We start from the raw sequence: 17904 nt of genomic DNA, 5'->3' as shown, positions 1-17904 counted from the left end.
CTCGCGCTAGTTTAATAGTTTGATCATAAAGCTCTTAGCCTAAATTCGTCCAAGACAACTTGAGGGAAACAAGAAAAAGCTCTATTTTTTTTTTGGATTGCGTTTAAAATTTGTCTGTAGTAGTTTTGCTAAAGCGATCTGAATCAATGTGATACGGGTAATATATTTTCGATGCACATTCCAAAATGAGATTGGAAATTTCTAACTATATGGTCTATATATAAAGTTAGACCAATTCTTGTAGTAGTGAATTACGTAGTAGCTAGAGTGGTCTATTATTATTCATAAAGATGGTCACATCCAGTTAAGAAGAGATACACAGAGGCATGAAGAAGATGATGACAAGAGATTAAAAGAAGGAAAAGAGGAGGAGTACATATGAAAGCCAACCAACCAACCAAACAAACTAATAGTTTAACTAACACTCATCCAGCTCAACGCCATTGCGATACTGAAGAACAGCTCGCCTTACCCCATTTTGAAATTCAAACTCACGGTTCAAAATAACGAGAGTCTCGCGAAAGCTGGATAATTCTTGGAACGAGCAGGATCCCCCTACTTGAAGTTTGGGTCTACTTTCTTGAAGTAGGCTTCAGCAGCATCTAAGCCTTTAGTCTTGGCAATAATACCAACAAAAAGTTGAAGCTCCTTCGGAGAAAAACTCATCTTCTTTCTATCCATCCACTCCAAGATCTTAACCAAGAAAAAAAAAAGAAAAAGAAAAACCAAAACTTTCATTCAATCTTAACAAAATCTCAAGAAAAAAAAGCAATGAATAATATTCAAATGTTACATAGATGAGATTGATATAGACCTCGAAGGCATAGTCATGTTTGCCTTCCTTGTCAAGCTGCTCGGCCGTGGTGATGAGATCCGCATGAGTGAAGGACACAGCACCCTTCTTCTCTTCCTCCCTCATGATGAAGTCTACGGTCTCACCCATAAGTGACCGCAGCTTCTCCAAAATACTATTCTCTTCTCAGGAGAAAAAGCTCCCTCGATCCGCATCCGCCGGTTTGCGTTTCTCTAAGAAGAAGAAGCAGACGAAAAGGAAGAATGAGCCATTCGTGCCATCTTCATACCTCTCTTCCAGAGATGAAGAGAACCTTCTCCTGCTGCAATTCGGCGTAAGTTCATCATTTTCCAAACCCTAATTTTTTTACACTCCAATTCTCTTGTCTAAATACTAAATACTAGTATGCAAATAATAAATAGCTCGCAACTCCTTTTTTGGGCCGTTCATAACGACCTGGCCCAATATAAAATTAAAAGATATATCTCATCCAGTCGCCCTCTATCCTCTGTTAAACCGGGCCCGGGGGTATCTCATCAGTTTCACTTTCTTGTCGATTAGTATAGGTTACATACTTACATTACACCAATTTTTATATACGTCTTTTGTCGATTTGTCTGACGTGTTATGCGTTGCGCACAAGACTTCACGAGACAATGTGTCTGGCACGAGGCCAAAAGTAGCAATAAATTAATGGAACTTAAATTTCTGTATAAACTTTATAGTCAGTCGGTGGGAAATCGGCTAATTCATACCCCCACAGTTTTGTTGTGTTAAATTCATACCTCCACTCCTTATTTATTTAATTAACATATCTAATCTCAAATTTTTGTGCTAAATCATACTTAGAGACTAACACCGTTACTTTGCCGTGAAATTTCGATGACATGGAATCCACGTCGACGTCGTTCATCGCCTTCTTTATCTCTCTTCGTTTATGCGTGTAATGGTCATGGTTCCCTTTTGTTTGTATTAAGCTTGTAATGACATAACATTCATATTAAGACAAGTTAAAAAAAAAAAATCCTAAAAATCGAGTGTATTATATATAAAAAAAAGCAATAACCATTCCTAAACACTTAAAAACTGAATGCATTACCAGCAAAAAAACAAGGATAATCATCTTTAAACCCCTAAAAACTAACTGCATTACCAGAAAAAAAAAAAACATACCTAAACATTTCAAATCTGAAACTCAATAAAAAAAAATCTCCTAAAATATGAGCCATCATGCTTGATGGTGCTTGTATTTGTGATGCTTAACTTGCTTGAACAGGTTGTGATGCTTGACTTGGTTGAGTTGCTTGAGAGGCTTGTGACAGCTGACTTGATTGACTTGTTTGGTCCACTGCCTTTTTTGTATCTAACATGTTGATGATCATCCTCACAGTCTGAATGCGGAGGAGTACCCTCAGAATTGTAAACCTCATCTTCATCACCACATCCTTCTACATGTCCGCATTCATCACCTTCACCACAAGCTCTCTTATCATCACCTTCACCATTAGCTATATTGTCTTCAATAGCACCTTCTTTCTCCATGTTTTTCTCCAAGAAAATATCAACAGCTTTAGTGTAATTTGCAGCTATACACATTCTCTCAACTCCATCGGTTCCATTACAAATCATCTTTAGATCCGACAAACTCTCAAATGGAAGTTTAAACCAAATCCTATGTTCAGACAAAGACAACTTCAACGAATCCACCAAGTTCTCCAACATTGATTCCGGTTGGCTTTCAAGAATCTCCCCTCCATCATATGTAACAACACCGCTGCCTGAGACATTAAACTTGCCGTTGTGATAGATCTGGAAAGATGCATCAGAGCTGAAAAAAACCAGAAAAAGATCATGGTTTTTAGATTTCTGGACATTCTATCGAACAGTTGGTGTTCAAGAATTTTACATTGGATCGAATTAAATTAAACTAAAATTAAAGAAACCTTAGCCAATTCATCAAAACAATACAAAATTTGAGTGGACAATGAAGGTGCTATTGACTCGTGAGGACATATATATACATACACGTGAAAATGATTCTTTCACTACTCTTATTAAAATAATACATGTCTGCATCAAATTTGTTTTAAAACTCAAGAAATATCGAATTCATCAAAATATCTCTAAAATTAGAAAGAGAATTACCTCATCTTTTTCGAACAGATCCAAGTGTCAATTTCAAAACTCCCTTCAACAGCCAATATTGAGATTATAAGTTTTGATCGCTCTACTTATAGATAAATGAAGAATGTCGGGTTAAGAAGATGAACAAAACACAAACGACGTAATATCATTTGGAATTTAATTTCTGTGTTTCTTTACAAAACGACGTCGTTGCGACGTGGATTCCATGTCATCGACATTTCACGGCAAATTAACGGTGTTAGTGTCTAAGTATGATTTAGCACAAAAATTTGAGATTAGATATGTTAATTAAATAAATAAAGAGTGGAGGCATGTTTTAGCACAGTCATATAGTCAAGGCATGAATTTAACATAACAAAGCTGTGGGAGTATGAATTAGCCGATTTCCCGTCAGTCGGTAACAATTTATTCTTTTTATATGTATGAATGAATAAATTAATGGAACTTAAATGAGTATATCTGAATCAACCAAAATATACAATTATACATAGTGTTAATTAAATAACAACCGCGTGAGATTGGCTTTTTGTTATGTGGCTGCACCCGGTTAGCGCTCTTGGTGAGCCTATGTTGGACTTGATACCAATGAGGCAATGAGGCAATGATCAAATGAAAAAGTTTTGGCAGATCAGATGAATAACCTGTTATATCATAGAAATGGGGATACTTTTGTGGAGAAGACAGAATGGTCCAATTGAGAATCCATTTGCAACATCAAAACTCAACTCAATTTTTGACTGTTATGACAACACGTACATCCATACGATTATAAGATTTGGTGAAGTAATTGCAAAGTTTCGAAGCTTCTTTAGCTCCCAGAAGCTAATAAAGCAGAAGAACATAATTATCTAGAATTTCTTCTGCTGTAAGAATACATTCCAATACGCAAAGTTGAAAGAATGATTACAATAAACGGAACTCAGACTTCAAAGTTGAAAGAATGGTCCAATTGTCAACATGGAAAGCTCCCAGTATAGCCGAGATTTGAATCGAGTTGATGCGTCTACTCGAGTTAGTAGAAGGAGAAAAACCAACAAACCAGTAGTGCAGCTTCCTAATCTTCTGTTGCACACAGACGCTCTGAAAAAACATTCAAGAAAGAATGAGGAAATGTCAGAGCGGAGCAGTAGCACTTCATAAGAAAAAACTTGATTGTTTCGAGAGTGGCTCAAAGTTATGATTTTTGGGTATAAAGAGAAAAGATTTCTTACTTAAGTATTCGTAGGTCAATATCATCGTGGTTCCCCAAGCCGACATGCTAAAGAATCTTGGGCCCAAACCCCTATAGAATCCTTTCCATCCATCTTCTGCTAGCAGAGTTTTCACCACTTGTTTCGCTGATGGTCTATTTTCTTGATGTCCCATGACCTGCAAAGAGATTTAAGGTTTTGTTTAGTATAATTTCTATGTGGCAATACCCACAGACCACAATTAATCTAATTGAGAACCAAGACATCAGGCCAGAAAGCTTGTTATATTCAAGAGAGTTAAAACAAATCCAAGTAAAATCAAGCTTTTATTATGAACGGGGTAACATTTAATACCTGCAGTCGCGTTTTGATTGTGTCTAACGGTGTTGTAATTGAGGATGCTGTTGCACCAGCGATAATTCCTCCAGCAGCCTGGACCAGAACAATTTTTGACTTACTAGGAGCAGCGATCGCATCCGAATCACCACCATATCCTAAGAATCTGGCCAACAGTAGCATATATATATATTGGATCAGTGGAAATTCTATAGCTTTGATAGCAAAATCCAAAAGCAGATATTATATCAGTCATTTAAAATTTCAGGAACGAGTGAAATGGGAGTTCTTGCAATCAAAACTAAAATTGTAACTATCATCAATTAAACAGATTATTCATATGTCTAACCTCCAGATAACACGCTGGCTTGATCCATAGCTAGCCCACCAAGCAGCACTTGAAGGAGAATAGGTCATAACAGACAGACTAAACCCCCTGTATAATCCCCTTACACCATATGACTTGATGATTTTAGTGGCAACATCAATACCACCAGTATATTTAGCATGACCTGAGTATCCTTGAACCATCAACTTTTGGCTAACCTGCAGAAAATATGAGAAATATGGATTTCAGCAACTCAAAGTGATAGAACATTCACAGCATGCACTGATATTTAACAAAGAGGTTTGTGGTGGAAAATACATACAACATCAATTGGGACAAAGACAGCCTGTGAGAAAAGAGAAGCAGTCATGCCGGCAATTCCATTAGCAATGGCAGCTTGTGTAGGTTCACTTAGCTCGAAAGGTGCAATCATCTTAAACGCAGAAATCTTTGTGGTCTCAAGAGCAGTTAGAAATATGATCCTTGCAGGTACTGCACCTGTAATTACAGTACCAAAACCTCGATACAGACCAGGAACACCGTCATTCTTAAGTATTCCTTTTACAACAGAGAATGCACTCCTCTCAGCAATTTCTCTAGAGGCAACTTGAAGCCTTGTCTTCACCACGGAAACAGGATACAGAGCTACAGTAACACCAGTGAATAGGCCAGCACCAACAACGTAAAACCTCCTTTTGTCAAGCCTGCAAAGTAAAGAGAGGAGAAAGACCACAAATGATTAAAGCTAAATGAAGATATCAATTGTCTTTTTCTCTGTAAGGTATATTAAGTTTTCTTATAACTAATGAGTAAAGACTATATCTATCAGCTACCTCAGATTATACCGCAAGAACTAAGGAACCCAAAAAAAAAATCCAAATGCTTACCAGATCTTTCACCAAAACAAAGATTATGATAAACACTAGAGAAACAAGTCTGTACGAACCAAATCAATATCTGAAATCGAGCTACTCTCATGAACTAGGGAGCCCTAGAACCAGATTCTTCCCAATAAGAAATGGTGAAAATCTTCAATTACCTCCACCAAATGATTGCATCGAAACAACGCGCGATATCCAAATCATGAATCGATAAAATCCACCGAAGAACCAAAATCACAAGAAAAATTGGATCGAAGTAACAAATTCGGACTAATGACGAAAACGTCACAGAGAATCAAAAATCAATCAAAAGAAGAAAACAAGCGGATCAATCAATTAACGAAGAACGTACTTGTCCCAGTTAATCTCCGTCTGACCAAACGATGCGACGCGAGAACTCGGTGACGTGTTCATGACTTCTCTCCCCGACGCTGCGAGACTGAGTCCGAGTCCGAGGCGAAATGACCTAATCTAATCAAGCCTACGACTCAGGAAGACATCAGGAGATCAAAGCAGACGAAGACGAAGAAGAAGAAGACGATGACGGCGAAATGGTAAATTTCTAATTGCAGATTTCTTGGAGGCAAATTCAACAACAAACTCTTGAGTTTCGTCGTCTTCGGGAATAAAGAACAAAATATTTTCACACAAGTGAGAAACTTTTAAAACGCAAACGCGGTTTTTCTTATTAATCGAAGTTCCGCGTTTGGTCAGCAACAAACTTTATTTTTTTTTCAATCAAAAATTCAGATCTCAATCAAAGAGCATTCATTTGGGGGGATTTAAAAGCCACCGTGCGGGACTGGTTTCCTGATTTTTATTTTTTTTTCACTGTTAGATAATAACATCAGTTTAAAATATACAGTTACTGTAACTCTTTTTTTTTTTTTGGCCAAACACAGTACTGTACCTCTATAAAGTGTTTTTGTCCAAAATATATAAAAAAAAGGCAACTCTATAAGTCTCTAGTTTTTTCGATAAAATACAAATAGGTAAAATTCTTATCTTATTTTCAAAATACTATTCTTGACATAGATTTTTTTATAGAATATATACTTTAAAATTAATGGAGCCATTTCGGACAGATAGGAAACTAGAAAATATCTTCCACCAAAAAAGTGTCTTCCCAAACAAAACGCCGTTTTTGACCTTTTTTGCCTTTTCGGACCAACGAAATATATAAACACAACGCGAATATTTTGAAACGCGTCAGTCAATGCGTGTATATAATATTAAAGAACCAGGCCCTAATTGGGCTGAATTTACAATGCATTTATTTGAGCCCAACTAACCTACTACTCTGTAGCTTTTTGTTGTTTTGCCACTTTCTCAAATCAATGCTTCACTTTCACTATTTCACATGAGTGATCAAGAAGTACAAAACCATAAAATCAATGGCGTCGGTGATGAAGGTACAAAAAAAAAGATTACACATCTCTAATCATATTATCTAACAAAAAAAATACCCCATTTTTGATCTTTTATATGGTAATCGAGTTTACCAATCGTGTTACAAAAAAAAAAGTTCTTGTTTAAATCACCAGATTGTGATGAAAAGAAGAAGAAGAATGGTGAGTGAGAGAGAAGCAAAGATTCCTTGTGCAGAGTTTGGTAGAAAAGGGTATGAATCTGGTGGAGGTAACATACATTCATCACCATTAAAGTACACTTTTCTCGGAAAAGCCCAACCTTGCTTGAAAGTGAATGTCTTTTGATCTTTCTGTAGCAAAACCTCTGATTGAACATTCCCTGAAGGTCCAGCTTCCATTAATAGATCATTGTAAAACTTGGTTCCAAAGAACATTCCAGTATCATCTGCACCCAAAAAAAAAAGAAAAAAAAAAAAGAAGATTTAAGAATTTGATTAGTCTTTTCAGTGTTTTGTTTTAAAAGTTAAATAAGTTGTAAGTAGGAGAGAACTTTACTTATGGATCCATAAGGAGAAACTGGTTTGTAATCAAAGCTGAATACTTGAGTCACGTTGTTGAGATTTGGGTGCTGAACTGCTAAAGTCCACAATGTATGATTCATACGGTAATTGAAATTTGTGATAGCTATCTTCACTCGCCAATAGTCTTTGTAGTTGGTTTTAACGTGCCAGTGGACTCTGACAGGGCACATGTGATGTGTGCATTGCAGCAAAGGAGTGTTGTCTTTTTTCGGTGTGTTGAGACCTTTCATGGTTAGAATCTTTGAATCAGCCCTGCAAGAAAATATTGGTAATGTCTTGTTCAGTTTAGGAGATAAGAAAAGGTTTTGAGTTTGAGTGATTTGTGTTTTCTTTCTGCTCACTTGACGCAGCTCTTTTTGTTTTCGCAACCACAGGCACAAGACGGGCAAGGAGTTATGGTGTCGTTGTAGAAGGATGAGAAGGAGACGCAACAGCTTGGATGCTTTCTGGCTAGAAACTGTGAGTATGTGCAGGTAACATTCCATGTCACTGCAGCAGAAACATATGTTTGAAATGTTGTTTAGAGATCAACGATGCATATGATATAATAGATAGATGAAGGAAGCGTAAACTTCTTCAACTAAGCTCTGTTTAAACATACTCAAGGCTTGTGTTTTTCGCCGTTTATCAGTTGTGAGAAAAACGGTAGATGGCACGATTTTGGCTGGACCACAAGTGTAACCAGGCCCAGGACCAAGCAATGTGAAGTTCTTAGGAAGCTTGACAGTCTTGTTTGTAGTTCCAGCCAAACCAGCGCTAACTTGAAACTGTGATACAGCGGCTGATGGATCTTGACCCCAAGCTCCAATTACACCGCCTTTGCAACAGTTTGAGAACTGTTGATTGTAAGGCACACCTGGCAAGAGATCAACGACCGTGGGGGTTTTCTTACAACAATGAGGTACATTTCCCTTGAACTTGGAACAGTCTCCTTGTTCTGTTGTTTGCGCTCCAACCATTGACCAAATCACTTCTTTCTTTGCCCATGTCCAGCCTAATGTCCAACCCGGGTTTTGTATGTGCCGGTATACTTGGAAGTTGTTCATAGTTACCGTTGCCTGCAAAATGCATATAATATATAGAGATGATGAGAGTTTGTACAAGTTTCAAATGCGCATACATGCATTCACAATCGCAGGAAGCAATCATACCACATAGCCATCTGCTGTCCAGGACATGATATCCCATTTGATTGTAACGTTCCCACTAGGATCCAATGGATCATATGCAGCTGTAAAACGAAATCACAGAATAAGAAGAATAATTTAAGGTGTTGCAACTAGCTAGCAAAAATGAATATTCAGGACTCACTTGCGCTAAAGATGATCATGCAGAAGAAGCAGAGGAAGAGCCTCATCTTTTGTATTTTCCTAAGAAAGATTTAAGGAAATTGATTTCAGATATGGTACTTAAACCTCAGTTTCTTCTTCTTCAGAAATTTGAAGTTGATGTGTTAATCGATTTAAACAGAAGCTTTTCACAGACTATAGATGAGTCTTTTTGGTGTGAAGATGGGCTTTACCTACTTCTTGTTGCATTCTCCAAATTTATTCTTTCTTGATTCCCATAACTTTAAGCAATGTTTATGGTGAATGATAATAAAACAGCAACAGTAACTGACGTGTTCTTGTCCGAGCATAACATCTCAACTGTCTTTTCTTGAAAAAAGAACCGGAAACCCCAATGATTTAGAGATGAGAAGTGAGAACGTAACTTGGGATTGAAGATAAAAAAAAGTGGGACTGGCCATGAGTCAACTTCTGACACAAACATATCTCCCAACTTAGCTTACCATCTTCCTAAGGTTTCCTGTTTTCTCTTTAAGAAAGCAATGCATGGCAAGTCTACGCAAAATTGAACGGACAAAAAGAGGCCAATACAGAGAAGAATGGTAATTTCAAAAAGATTAACGGTCAAAAAGAACTCTGCAAAGAAAACAAAATCGGTCTGCTTTTGAGATGACTATATCGGTCGTCTTTCGACTGATGATCCCCTACTTCTTCTGAGAAATCTTCAGACAAATCTTTCAACGAACAGTCAATCCCTGAGTACCTGATGATGCCTCCTCTGTTACCTTATTAGCTTGGATTGTGTTAATAACATTTGTAATATTGTCCTGCACAAACACAACCAAGAAACATGTTATTATTACATAAGCATTCACAATATCACATAAGTCTAGAATTGCAGTTTCCTGTTTTACCCGCCATGCTGCAAGCTTTGTTCGAAGAGACTGCCACTGCTTTTGTCCAAAATCACGCTCGGCACAGCGGCTGAAATATGAACAAGTATGAAAGTATGAGAATGTGTGACTTTACACATAATATAAACTGATAGAAAAGAGTATAGAACTTGCCTGACAATTACAACTTGGTTCATCTGATCCATTTTACAATCAACCAATTTTGCAGTTATTGCCTTAACCACCCACAATTCAACCTCCTCTTCATTTACCTGTATCTCCCCCACAAATTCTTTGAGCTCGAGACGAAAAAAGGTTCAACGTTTGATGTATTGTTCAAGCAAAACAAGTTAACCTGTAGAGTGTTCTTGATTGAGGCATACGATATTTTCCCAGATTCATCTGAGGCCAAATCTACAAGTGACAACAATCTCATCTTCGAGACACAGTTTTCCTCAACAAGCCCTGCAAAACACCATCTATGGCTTATTATGCTGAATACTTGAAGATTCTCTGAAGATGCTTTATCAAATTATGATAACCGGTGAAGGGATAATGAGGGCAATACCATAGGTTTGCAAAAATCCTGAATTCGCATTTTGGAATTCCATGAATGCATCCAGCCTCTGAGTAAGAAAAATCTTCAGTAGCTGGTAAACTGGTGCAGTGTTAGGATCCTTCTCCAATTGTGCGACGGCTGGCATGTCTAATAAATCACACTGCATATCAAAATACAAAAATCATGGATGTGATTTCAAATATGAAAAAGACTTCACTGAAAAAAAAAAAAGCAGTAGTTGCACTTCTAACGGAAGTAAAAGTCATTAGCAACATTTGAGTGAAAATGCTTTATGAATTATGATACCTGACATATACTGGGAGCCTTGAAAAATTCAATAACAGCTCGTACAGCTTCCTCCTTGGCTTCACTCAGGACCTGGGCATCGTCATTGGAGAAAGTAGCCAAATATTTTGTCACAAACTGAAGGGATTCTTCTGCCAAACTGAAATATTGATTAAAAGAAAAACCATGAGGCCATTGGTACCTAACCTAAGCAAAAAAAGAGGTGAAAGAAACATTGATTCAGTACCTTTTATTTTCTCTCAGCACTTTAGCAATGGCAAGAAATACTTCCCGCTGATCTTTGATGTCAATACTCCACTCTTTCAAGAAGCTGTCAATCTTCTTAAAGGAAGGCACTATATACTCGGTAATCTTTCCGTTTACAGCCAGTTCCAGAGATTTCATATATACTTGAAAACGAGCATTTGGGTGGTCAAGCAGGTTATAGAGATTGAAGAGGCTGCACACAAGACAAGCAACAGATGAGAAACACATAACACGTAAATGAAACATTTTCATATACGATCAAAGAGTCACAGGATCATACATTTTCAAACGCAATGAAGCTTTATCATCCGGCTGTTGAACAACCTTAGAAGCAATAGCTTTCACCATTTCAAGGACTTCCTCAGGAGTTTTCACATTCTTCACAAGGCTGCAAATTATGGTGTAGGTACACTCAAGATCTGAATAAGAGGCAAACAACATGAGAATAATGCAAAAAAAAAATAATAACAATATTATAGCAGAAAAAAAAAAAAAAAAACGAAATTATAAAAGATGACCTTTCTCAGAGATCTTGGTTGAAACCAAGTCAGCTGAAGTTACCATTAAAGTTGCCAAATCCAACCACCTGCAATCTCTTATAGACTCCTCTGCTTCCCTACATAACCTAGAAACTTGGGGCTCTGCAACCTAATTAGCAAAAATTAACTTAACACTGAGGCAATTTGTTTATTAAAACAAGCAGATCAAGTGAGAGATTGCAATGGTCAATAGTAATTAGCACACTAAATTGCTCAATTTGGCCTCCATATCAACACAACGCCTCATCAATCAATAATTCGATACTGTGGCAAATAAGAGATCATAAACCCCAAAAGTACCTCGGGACCAGCATCGGCCCAGGCAAGCTGGGAAGTAAATCGAACAATGGCGAGCGAAGGATCTTCCTCGGAGGTGGGAACAATCGTCGTCATTCTCTTTCTCTGGTTTTTGAATCTCCCTCCTCGACAGAGTCCTTAACGCTAATCCTAAATCCCAAGAATAAGTTCTTCAACAGCTGAGCAACGAAGGAACGACTGATGAGGAACCCTAGTCGATGCTTAATCTTTTATGTTCGGTTTATAATTAAACCGGATCCGGTCTAATAAAAACGACGAGGGAAATTAACGGTTTTCCGTATCCAACGGCTATCCGTGTATTATAAATTAATGTATACAATCTAACGGTCACGATCAACCCGTATAAATGACCTCTCGGCTAGCTTATTTTTGGTCATGAACTCATGAACCAAGAAGGGGTCTAGTGGTTATATAATCTCAAATAACAATTGTTCCATGGATTGAGGTATCAAGCCAAACATAATGAGATAAAACACCAAATTGTTTTGACTTGGAACATCCATGTTAACGAACTAGTCCGAGATCACTTGTAGACTCTTGTTTATATACAAAAAAAGGGTGACGAATTTCATGAAGCTGTTAATATTTTGTCAATCAGATGGTGACTGATGGATAAAGCCATAAAGGAACATAAAAGCTACTGTAATGTGATCCTCCTATTATGGATTCAAAGATTCAGAAACCTAATTTTGAACATTTGTAGATCCCACAGGAAAGGTTTGGCTTCAAGCTTTTTGCAAGATTCAAATTGACATAACTTTTTTTTTTCAAGAACACAAGAAACGTCCAAATCCAAAAACAATCCCCACAACCAGTTTCAAAGGATAGGGAATAATAAAGTTACAATTTTTTTACAATTGTTCGTGTTCAACGGATCAAATGCTGAGAGATTGTCGTGGAAATTGAAATCATTTGTCACATCCAGATGGACCAGAACCACCAAACAAGTAACCAAGAGAAGATCCTCCACCTGGTGCAGCATGAACCTTCGTAGATGGTCGGTCCTGTTTTCACAAAACCAAGACATGTTTGTTAAATTCCAAATCAGTTTCCAGTTTGATTCTCAAATACTATGTCAGAGAACTCTTATTAGTTATTACCGTGAGGAAGTTGCCACAGTTTTGTCCATCTGATCTGTAGTAATTATTAGGACTTCCTCTCACACCAGCCGATACCTCACCGTCACCGGTCTTATTTTTATCTCCCGTGGTTATTGTTGTTGTGATGGTCTTGGGTCTGCCTCCAGCTCCATCGGTGGTTGTTGTGGTAGTCGTGGTCGTGGTAAAGCTAGTACTGTTAGCGTTGGGCTTGGTTGGTTTGGAAACAGGCTCGGGGGAACCAAAAAGATAACCGAGAGAGCTCTCTCCACCGCCGCTGTTGACTCCTCTAGCTTTCCCCATTTTCCGGCGAGAATATTCCGCCGGTCGGTTCTTGGAAAACTAACAATGTGTAACATTTAACAAATCCATATCAATAGATCTATAACGTATTTGGATCATTGTGAACCATTAAAGATACATAGGAGAGAGTGCATTCGTTGTTTACCTTTGTTTTTTTTTCTTTTTCTGGTTTGTTTCTTCTTCCTCTTCTTCGTCTTTTACGATTGGCCGCAAGTTAAGGCAGAGGAGAAACAGAGGAACAAGGAGATACACACATGAGAATGTGTTTATATATAATTTCCACGTGTAAGACAATGTGTGGTGAGAAATAGGCATGAAGTTATGGTACGCACGTGTGGGGGTTAGTTGTTTCGTGAAAATCGCTTGAATTTTAACCGGTTTTCTTATTGGGTTAACCCGGTTTAAGGGACCAAACTTAATCATAAGGCTTTTTGTGATAAACGGGATAAATTATTATTTTTCATTCATGTTGTTGGTCCAAAAGCTGTTTACAACAATTTGTGTTTAAAATATTGTCATTATTTTATAGATTAAAAATATATTCGAATCTCAAGGAAAATAATGACAACCCACAAAATTCTAAACAATCAATTTTGAATTTTATCATGTCGATCATAGACAGCACAGAGAAGGAAGCCATGATATTGAGATTATATTTTACGTTTGAATAATACCATATGCCAATCAATATCATAAAGAACAAATTGTTGGAAGAGTACGAATGGGCTTAAGGCTATTGAGAAAGCAAGAGGAGACTACAAAAGTAAGCCCAATGGTTTTTTTTTTAGCTTCATTCAATTTGTTGGGCTATTTTAGCTATAATTCTTATTAAATTTATATATTATTACTTTTTTGTAGCTTTTATAAAAGTAAAAAATTAGAAGTTTATCAAATTAGTGCAATTCTTTCTTTCTTTTTTTTGTCAGTTTTTCTTTTTAGTTTATGACAAATAAACCCAAAAAGAGAATAAAAGTTGTATATTATAAATAAATGGAAATAAATAAAACTCTGACAAAGGAGAGGTAACCACAAGACTTGAAAGGGTTGTAAGAGCCCATGACTTCAAGGGACCATCACAAAAATGTACGATCATCATCATCACATCCAACGGACGAGATTTTCTCGTTGACTTGGATTTTATAAGAGTGACGTTGAAGTATGGCAATGGACATGTGAAAATCTGAAGAAACCCTCACTTTTTTACATCTGAATTTTCCTGCTACATTTATGAAAGAAAATATATTCTTTTTTTAATACCAGTCTTTTTTTTTAATATACTAGTAATACATTTAAATTTTATTTCTTTGGAATATAATATACCAAACTAAGCATTGGGTTAGATGGTGACACGACTTTTTTCTGCAATGTGGTGGTGGTGCCTTACATGGTTTCCATGCTCTCTCAGTTCACAATTTGTGTTGTTACATTTCCCTCAGATGTACTATATATATGTTATATTCCATTTATTGTTACTATGTTTCTATTTCACTCACCTCACACATGTGCTGAAATAAATACTTCTTGGGAAATTAAATGAACTAATTTAATTGAGAATCAGAAAACGATGAATTTGATTAGAAGTTCCAAAGGTAGTACAGCAACTTGTGCGCTTTATAATTTAGCTTATGGATGCTGATAAAAAGGGAATTGCCAATATGATTGGAACAACTTGATGAATAATATATATTCATTAAACAAATAAACATTGAAAGAGTATAGTATATACTTCCGTTTAAGGCACCTTTTGTGGAATGGAAAATGGTACAAGAGAAATCTGAATCAAACAGAGGAGCAAACCTTATTGCCCAATGTGTGACTAACGAAATGAGAAGTCAGTCTTATATAGCTGCTGGACCTCCACTTTGGTTACAATTGCTCTTTACCTAAGAGAAGGGTTTGTCCCCTGTTTGAAAAGGCAGAATGATAAAGGTACAAAGGATTCAAAGGTTGTGATAGTGCCTTTGAAATTAGTAACCAATTTTTTCTGAAACCCCCACATAATGTTTTGTGTTGGAGGTTTCTTGTATAGATAACTAGGACTGGGAATGTTGGATGCTCTTTAGCATTTGTAAACCTTAGGTTTCACAGTTGAAGTAATATATAACTACAAATGACAAAAAAAAAAAAAAAAACTTCCGTTTAAGCTTTCTATGATCATTATATATTATTCAATGTTATCAAAATTAATTACACTACACATGAAGGTGTCTTAATAGTCTATATATCGTAGAACGGCGTCTAGATACGCCACTGAATTTATCACCCTATCCTTGGTGGTATAGAGTTAATTAAGATTCATCTGGAAACTATATATGTGCTAGTTAGTTTAACGCTGTTGATCTAGCTAGCTTGTGACTTTAAGGAGCTAGCTCAAGGTTTCTTTTCGATATATAGCTCTTCTCTCATCGATCTCCAACTATACATTCGCGATGAATCACACAAACGATATCCATATCATACCTTAATTACTCTCTGACACATCCGCTATTTTTTTAAAAAGAGCACTTCATTTCTTCCTCGAGGATTAGCTTTAAATTCCACGTTTAGAGAATGCATTGGATGGTATTGGTTGTCCTTGATACGATCTTTAAGTAATGAAATGCAGTTACGTACTTTTACTTATGAAACAATAATTATGTATAGAAACTAGTTCGTACGTAAATTGATTATACACGAAATGAATAACAGGTGGGATAAATAAGATGGAGTTTTATATCATTAAATACTTGTGGTGTGGATTAAAATCCATACGACATCCATTTCAATATTTTTGAGATCAGATCCTACCAAACAAAATCAAATCGTAAAAGTGGAAAGATTATTAAAATCATCATAGAATCCTTCATTTTGAGATAGACTCAGAACTGTACACTTATATCGTTGGTTTAATTAAAATTGTTTAATCTACTCTTAGTTAGTTACGAGCAATATCATTATTTGATTTTAGTACTTTCCAATGAGGCAGTCATCGTAAATAGAGTTTAGGTAGTAGTGAGCAGATTAGGATTATGTACTTAGGGAATATCAAAGTGATTATATTTTAAAATTAACCACTAGATCCTCCCACCCAACGAAAACTTAAGTGCTGGCTCGTATTTTAACCAACTTCTTTTATATTATAGCCAGTTTTTAAGTATGTGTGAAGGAAGCACCAAATTGCCATGTGCATATGATGAGAACTGGTATTATTTAATACATTTAAAGATTTTAGAATCTATATATATATTTTGCAAGTATATTTAGCAAATAAATCCTGAATTTGCTACATATTTACAAGATTGTCATTGATAAGGCTGGGCAAAATAACCGATAACCAAATAACCGACCGAAACCGAACCGAAAAAAACCAAACCGAACCGAACCGAAATTCTTCAAATACCCGAATGGTTAGTAAAAATCTATATCCAAACTAACCGAAACCGAACCGAACCGAACCGACAATTAAATGGTTAACCGAAATATCCGAAAACCTAGAAGATATCAAATATTATATACTTAATATTATGCAAAACTATAAAATAAACTTAAAATATAAATTATTTCTAGATTCAAAACAATTAAATATTTTAAATAATCAATATATGTAAATGTTATTATTTTGAATTTACAAAGTTAAATACTATTTTGTAAAATTGAATCCATATTTTTCCCTTTTTTGTATTTTTGTTATTGTATATTTGGTTAATTTTGGTTATATTCGGTTAGTTTTGGTTATATTTGGTTTATTTGGTTAATGTTAATATAATTTATGTTAGTTATGGTTATTTATTTAAATAACCAAACCGAAACCGAACCGAAAGAAACCGAACCGAACCGAACCGAAATTTTAAAAATATCCAAATGGTTATTATATTACTATATCCAAAATAACTGAAACCGAATACAACCGAACCGAAACCGAATGGTTAACCGAATGCCCAGACCTAGTCATTGACATTAATTATTATTTTGTTTTACATTAAATTAATTAATATTAAGTTTTTATTTTTGGAAACAAGATTTCTCATTCTAATTAAATTTGAAAACAAGATTTCTTATTATTTTTTTTTTACAATAAGAAACATATCTAATAAAAAAAATTGGTAATTACACTTAAATTTTTTTATGAATATAATTTTTTTTGTCAAACTTATGAATATAATTTCTTAGTTTCCAAATTAGACAATTTATAACAAAATATAGTTAATGTGATAGCTAAAATCTCGAAATTAAAGTAAAATGATAACATGATTATGAATATAATTATTTAAGAGAATCTAATTATTTAAAATAAAACTCTATAAAATCTATATTGTTTCCTATAATTTTGTTTTAGTACCATATCTTCCTATAATACTGAACTCAAATTTTTTGTCTTTAATTATGATAGCCTCACGATAACCAAGTTGTTTTTATGCCTGATTGGTAGTCTTTAGCCAGATGGTCCTACTTAACAAAAAAAAATTATATTAATTAAAGAAAAAATGTGATTTTGAGAAGAGAATTCTTTATAGGTAATAAACTTTCTATACAATTCAGATTGTTTGTAGAAACTAAGTGTTTTACATAAATTCAGTTAACTGTTATAGGACCAAATACCATTAATTTCGGTATAATTGTTTTACATAAATTCTGAATTTAAACAATCATTCAAAAAAAACTAATTAGATTTTAAAAGGTAACAAACATATTTACCATTCAATTTGATATCTTATTCAAAAAATAATAATAAAATATAAAAGATATTGCTT

The 17904-nt window shown here is 35.4% G+C and overlaps 6 protein-coding genes across 7 annotated transcripts; all 6 read right to left on the bottom strand.

Moving 5' to 3' along the window:
• Window positions 257-1154, bottom strand: LOC104735585 (pentatricopeptide repeat-containing protein At1g02370, mitochondrial-like). The gene is made up of 2 exons (XM_010455401.1): window positions 815-1154; window positions 257-693 (listed from the first exon to the last, which is right to left on the bottom strand). Exons 1-2 carry the CDS (start codon window positions 941-943, stop codon window positions 556-558), a joined length of 267 nt encoding a protein of 88 aa, XP_010453703.1. The 5' UTR covers window positions 944-1154; the 3' UTR covers window positions 257-555.
• Window positions 1834-3069, bottom strand: LOC104735584. Its single transcript, XM_010455400.2, has 2 exons — window positions 2939-3069; window positions 1834-2621 (listed from the first exon to the last, which is right to left on the bottom strand). The coding sequence occupies exons 1-2, from the start codon at window positions 2941-2943 to the stop codon at window positions 1976-1978; spliced, it is 651 nt and encodes a 216-aa protein (XP_010453702.1). The 5' UTR covers window positions 2944-3069; the 3' UTR covers window positions 1834-1975.
• On the bottom strand, window positions 3660-6399 carry LOC104735583 (solute carrier family 25 member 44). Its single transcript, XM_010455399.2, has 6 exons — window positions 6026-6399; window positions 5115-5496; window positions 4814-5010; window positions 4483-4630; window positions 4150-4306; window positions 3660-4018 (listed from the first exon to the last, which is right to left on the bottom strand). The coding sequence occupies exons 1-6, from the start codon at window positions 6085-6087 to the stop codon at window positions 3993-3995; spliced, it is 972 nt and encodes a 323-aa protein (XP_010453701.1). The 5' UTR covers window positions 6088-6399; the 3' UTR covers window positions 3660-3992.
• On the bottom strand, window positions 6999-9230 carry LOC104735581 (COBRA-like protein 4). 2 transcript variants are annotated; one of them, XM_010455397.2, is made up of 7 exons: window positions 9147-9230; window positions 8936-8994; window positions 8776-8855; window positions 8226-8682; window positions 7966-8113; window positions 7599-7876; window positions 6999-7488 (listed from the first exon to the last, which is right to left on the bottom strand). In XM_010455397.2, exons 2-7 carry the CDS (start codon window positions 8979-8981, stop codon window positions 7211-7213), a joined length of 1287 nt encoding a protein of 428 aa, XP_010453699.1. In that variant the 5' UTR covers window positions 8982-8994; window positions 9147-9230; the 3' UTR covers window positions 6999-7210. The 2 variants fall into 2 exon arrangements, with proteins under 2 accessions (XP_010453699.1, XP_010453698.1); XM_010455396.1 differs by having other exon boundaries at window positions 8936-9160.
• LOC104735582 (eukaryotic translation initiation factor 3 subunit M) lies at window positions 9327-11971 on the bottom strand. The gene is made up of 10 exons (XM_010455398.2): window positions 11757-11971; window positions 11436-11565; window positions 11198-11336; window positions 10898-11110; window positions 10672-10810; window positions 10375-10525; window positions 10162-10271; window positions 9981-10078; window positions 9828-9897; window positions 9327-9740 (listed from the first exon to the last, which is right to left on the bottom strand). The coding sequence occupies exons 1-10, from the start codon at window positions 11847-11849 to the stop codon at window positions 9651-9653; spliced, it is 1233 nt and encodes a 410-aa protein (XP_010453700.1). The 5' UTR covers window positions 11850-11971; the 3' UTR covers window positions 9327-9650.
• On the bottom strand, window positions 12523-13424 carry LOC104735580 (protein SPIRAL1-like 4). Its single transcript, XM_010455394.2, has 3 exons — window positions 13320-13424; window positions 12875-13213; window positions 12523-12778 (listed from the first exon to the last, which is right to left on the bottom strand). Exons 2-3 carry the CDS (start codon window positions 13172-13174, stop codon window positions 12683-12685), a joined length of 396 nt encoding a protein of 131 aa, XP_010453696.1. The 5' UTR covers window positions 13175-13213; window positions 13320-13424; the 3' UTR covers window positions 12523-12682.

This window comes from Camelina sativa, chromosome 13 (assembly GCF_000633955.1).
Source record: "Camelina sativa cultivar DH55 chromosome 13, Cs, whole genome shotgun sequence".
Taxonomy (NCBI): Eukaryota; Viridiplantae; Streptophyta; class Magnoliopsida; order Brassicales; family Brassicaceae; genus Camelina; species Camelina sativa.
This window is presented reverse-complemented; position numbering and strand designations above follow the sequence as displayed.

Coding starts and splice junctions, on each gene's coding strand:
- LOC104735580 (XM_010455394.2), bottom strand. CDS start 13,174: ATGGGGAAAGCTAGAGGAGTCAACAGCGGCGGTGGAGAGAGCTCTCTC. Junction 12,779..12,874: donor ACTGTGGCAACTTCCTCACG/GTAATAACTAAT, acceptor TTGTGAAAACAG/GACCGACCATCTACGAAGGT.
- LOC104735581 (XM_010455397.2), bottom strand. CDS start 8,981: ATGAGGCTCTTCCTCTGCTTCTTCTGCATGATCATCTTTAGCGCAA. Junction 8,683..8,775: donor GGACAGCAGATGGCTATGTG/GTATGATTGCTT, acceptor TGCATTTTGCAG/GCAACGGTAACTATGAACAA. Junction 8,114..8,225: donor GCGAAAAACACAAGCCTTGA/GTATGTTTAAAC, acceptor TTTCTGCTGCAG/TGACATGGAATGTTACCTGC.
- LOC104735583 (XM_010455399.2), bottom strand. CDS start 6,087: ATGAACACGTCACCGAGTTCTCGCGTCGCATCGTTTGGTCAGACGGAG. Junction 4,631..4,813: donor AGCCAGCGTGTTATCTGGAG/GTTAGACATATG, acceptor ACTGTTGGCCAG/ATTCTTAGGATATGGTGGTG. Junction 4,307..4,482: donor CAATCAAAACGCGACTGCAG/GTATTAAATGTT, acceptor ATCTCTTTGCAG/GTCATGGGACATCAAGAAAA.
- LOC104735585 (XM_010455401.1), bottom strand. CDS start 943: ATGGGTGAGACCGTAGACTTCATCATGAGGGAGGAAGAGAAGAAGGGT. Junction 694..814: donor AACATGACTATGCCTTCGAG/GTCTATATCAAT, acceptor TTCTTGGTTAAG/ATCTTGGAGTGGATGGATAG.
- LOC104735582 (XM_010455398.2), bottom strand. CDS start 11,849: ATGACGACGATTGTTCCCACCTCCGAGGAAGATCCTTCGCTCGCCATT. Junction 11,566..11,756: donor GGGCCGATGCTGGTCCCGAG/GTACTTTTGGGG, acceptor TTTGCTAATTAG/GTTGCAGAGCCCCAAGTTTC. Junction 9,898..9,980: donor AACCAAGTTGTAATTGTCAG/GCAAGTTCTATA, acceptor TTCATATTTCAG/CCGCTGTGCCGAGCGTGATT.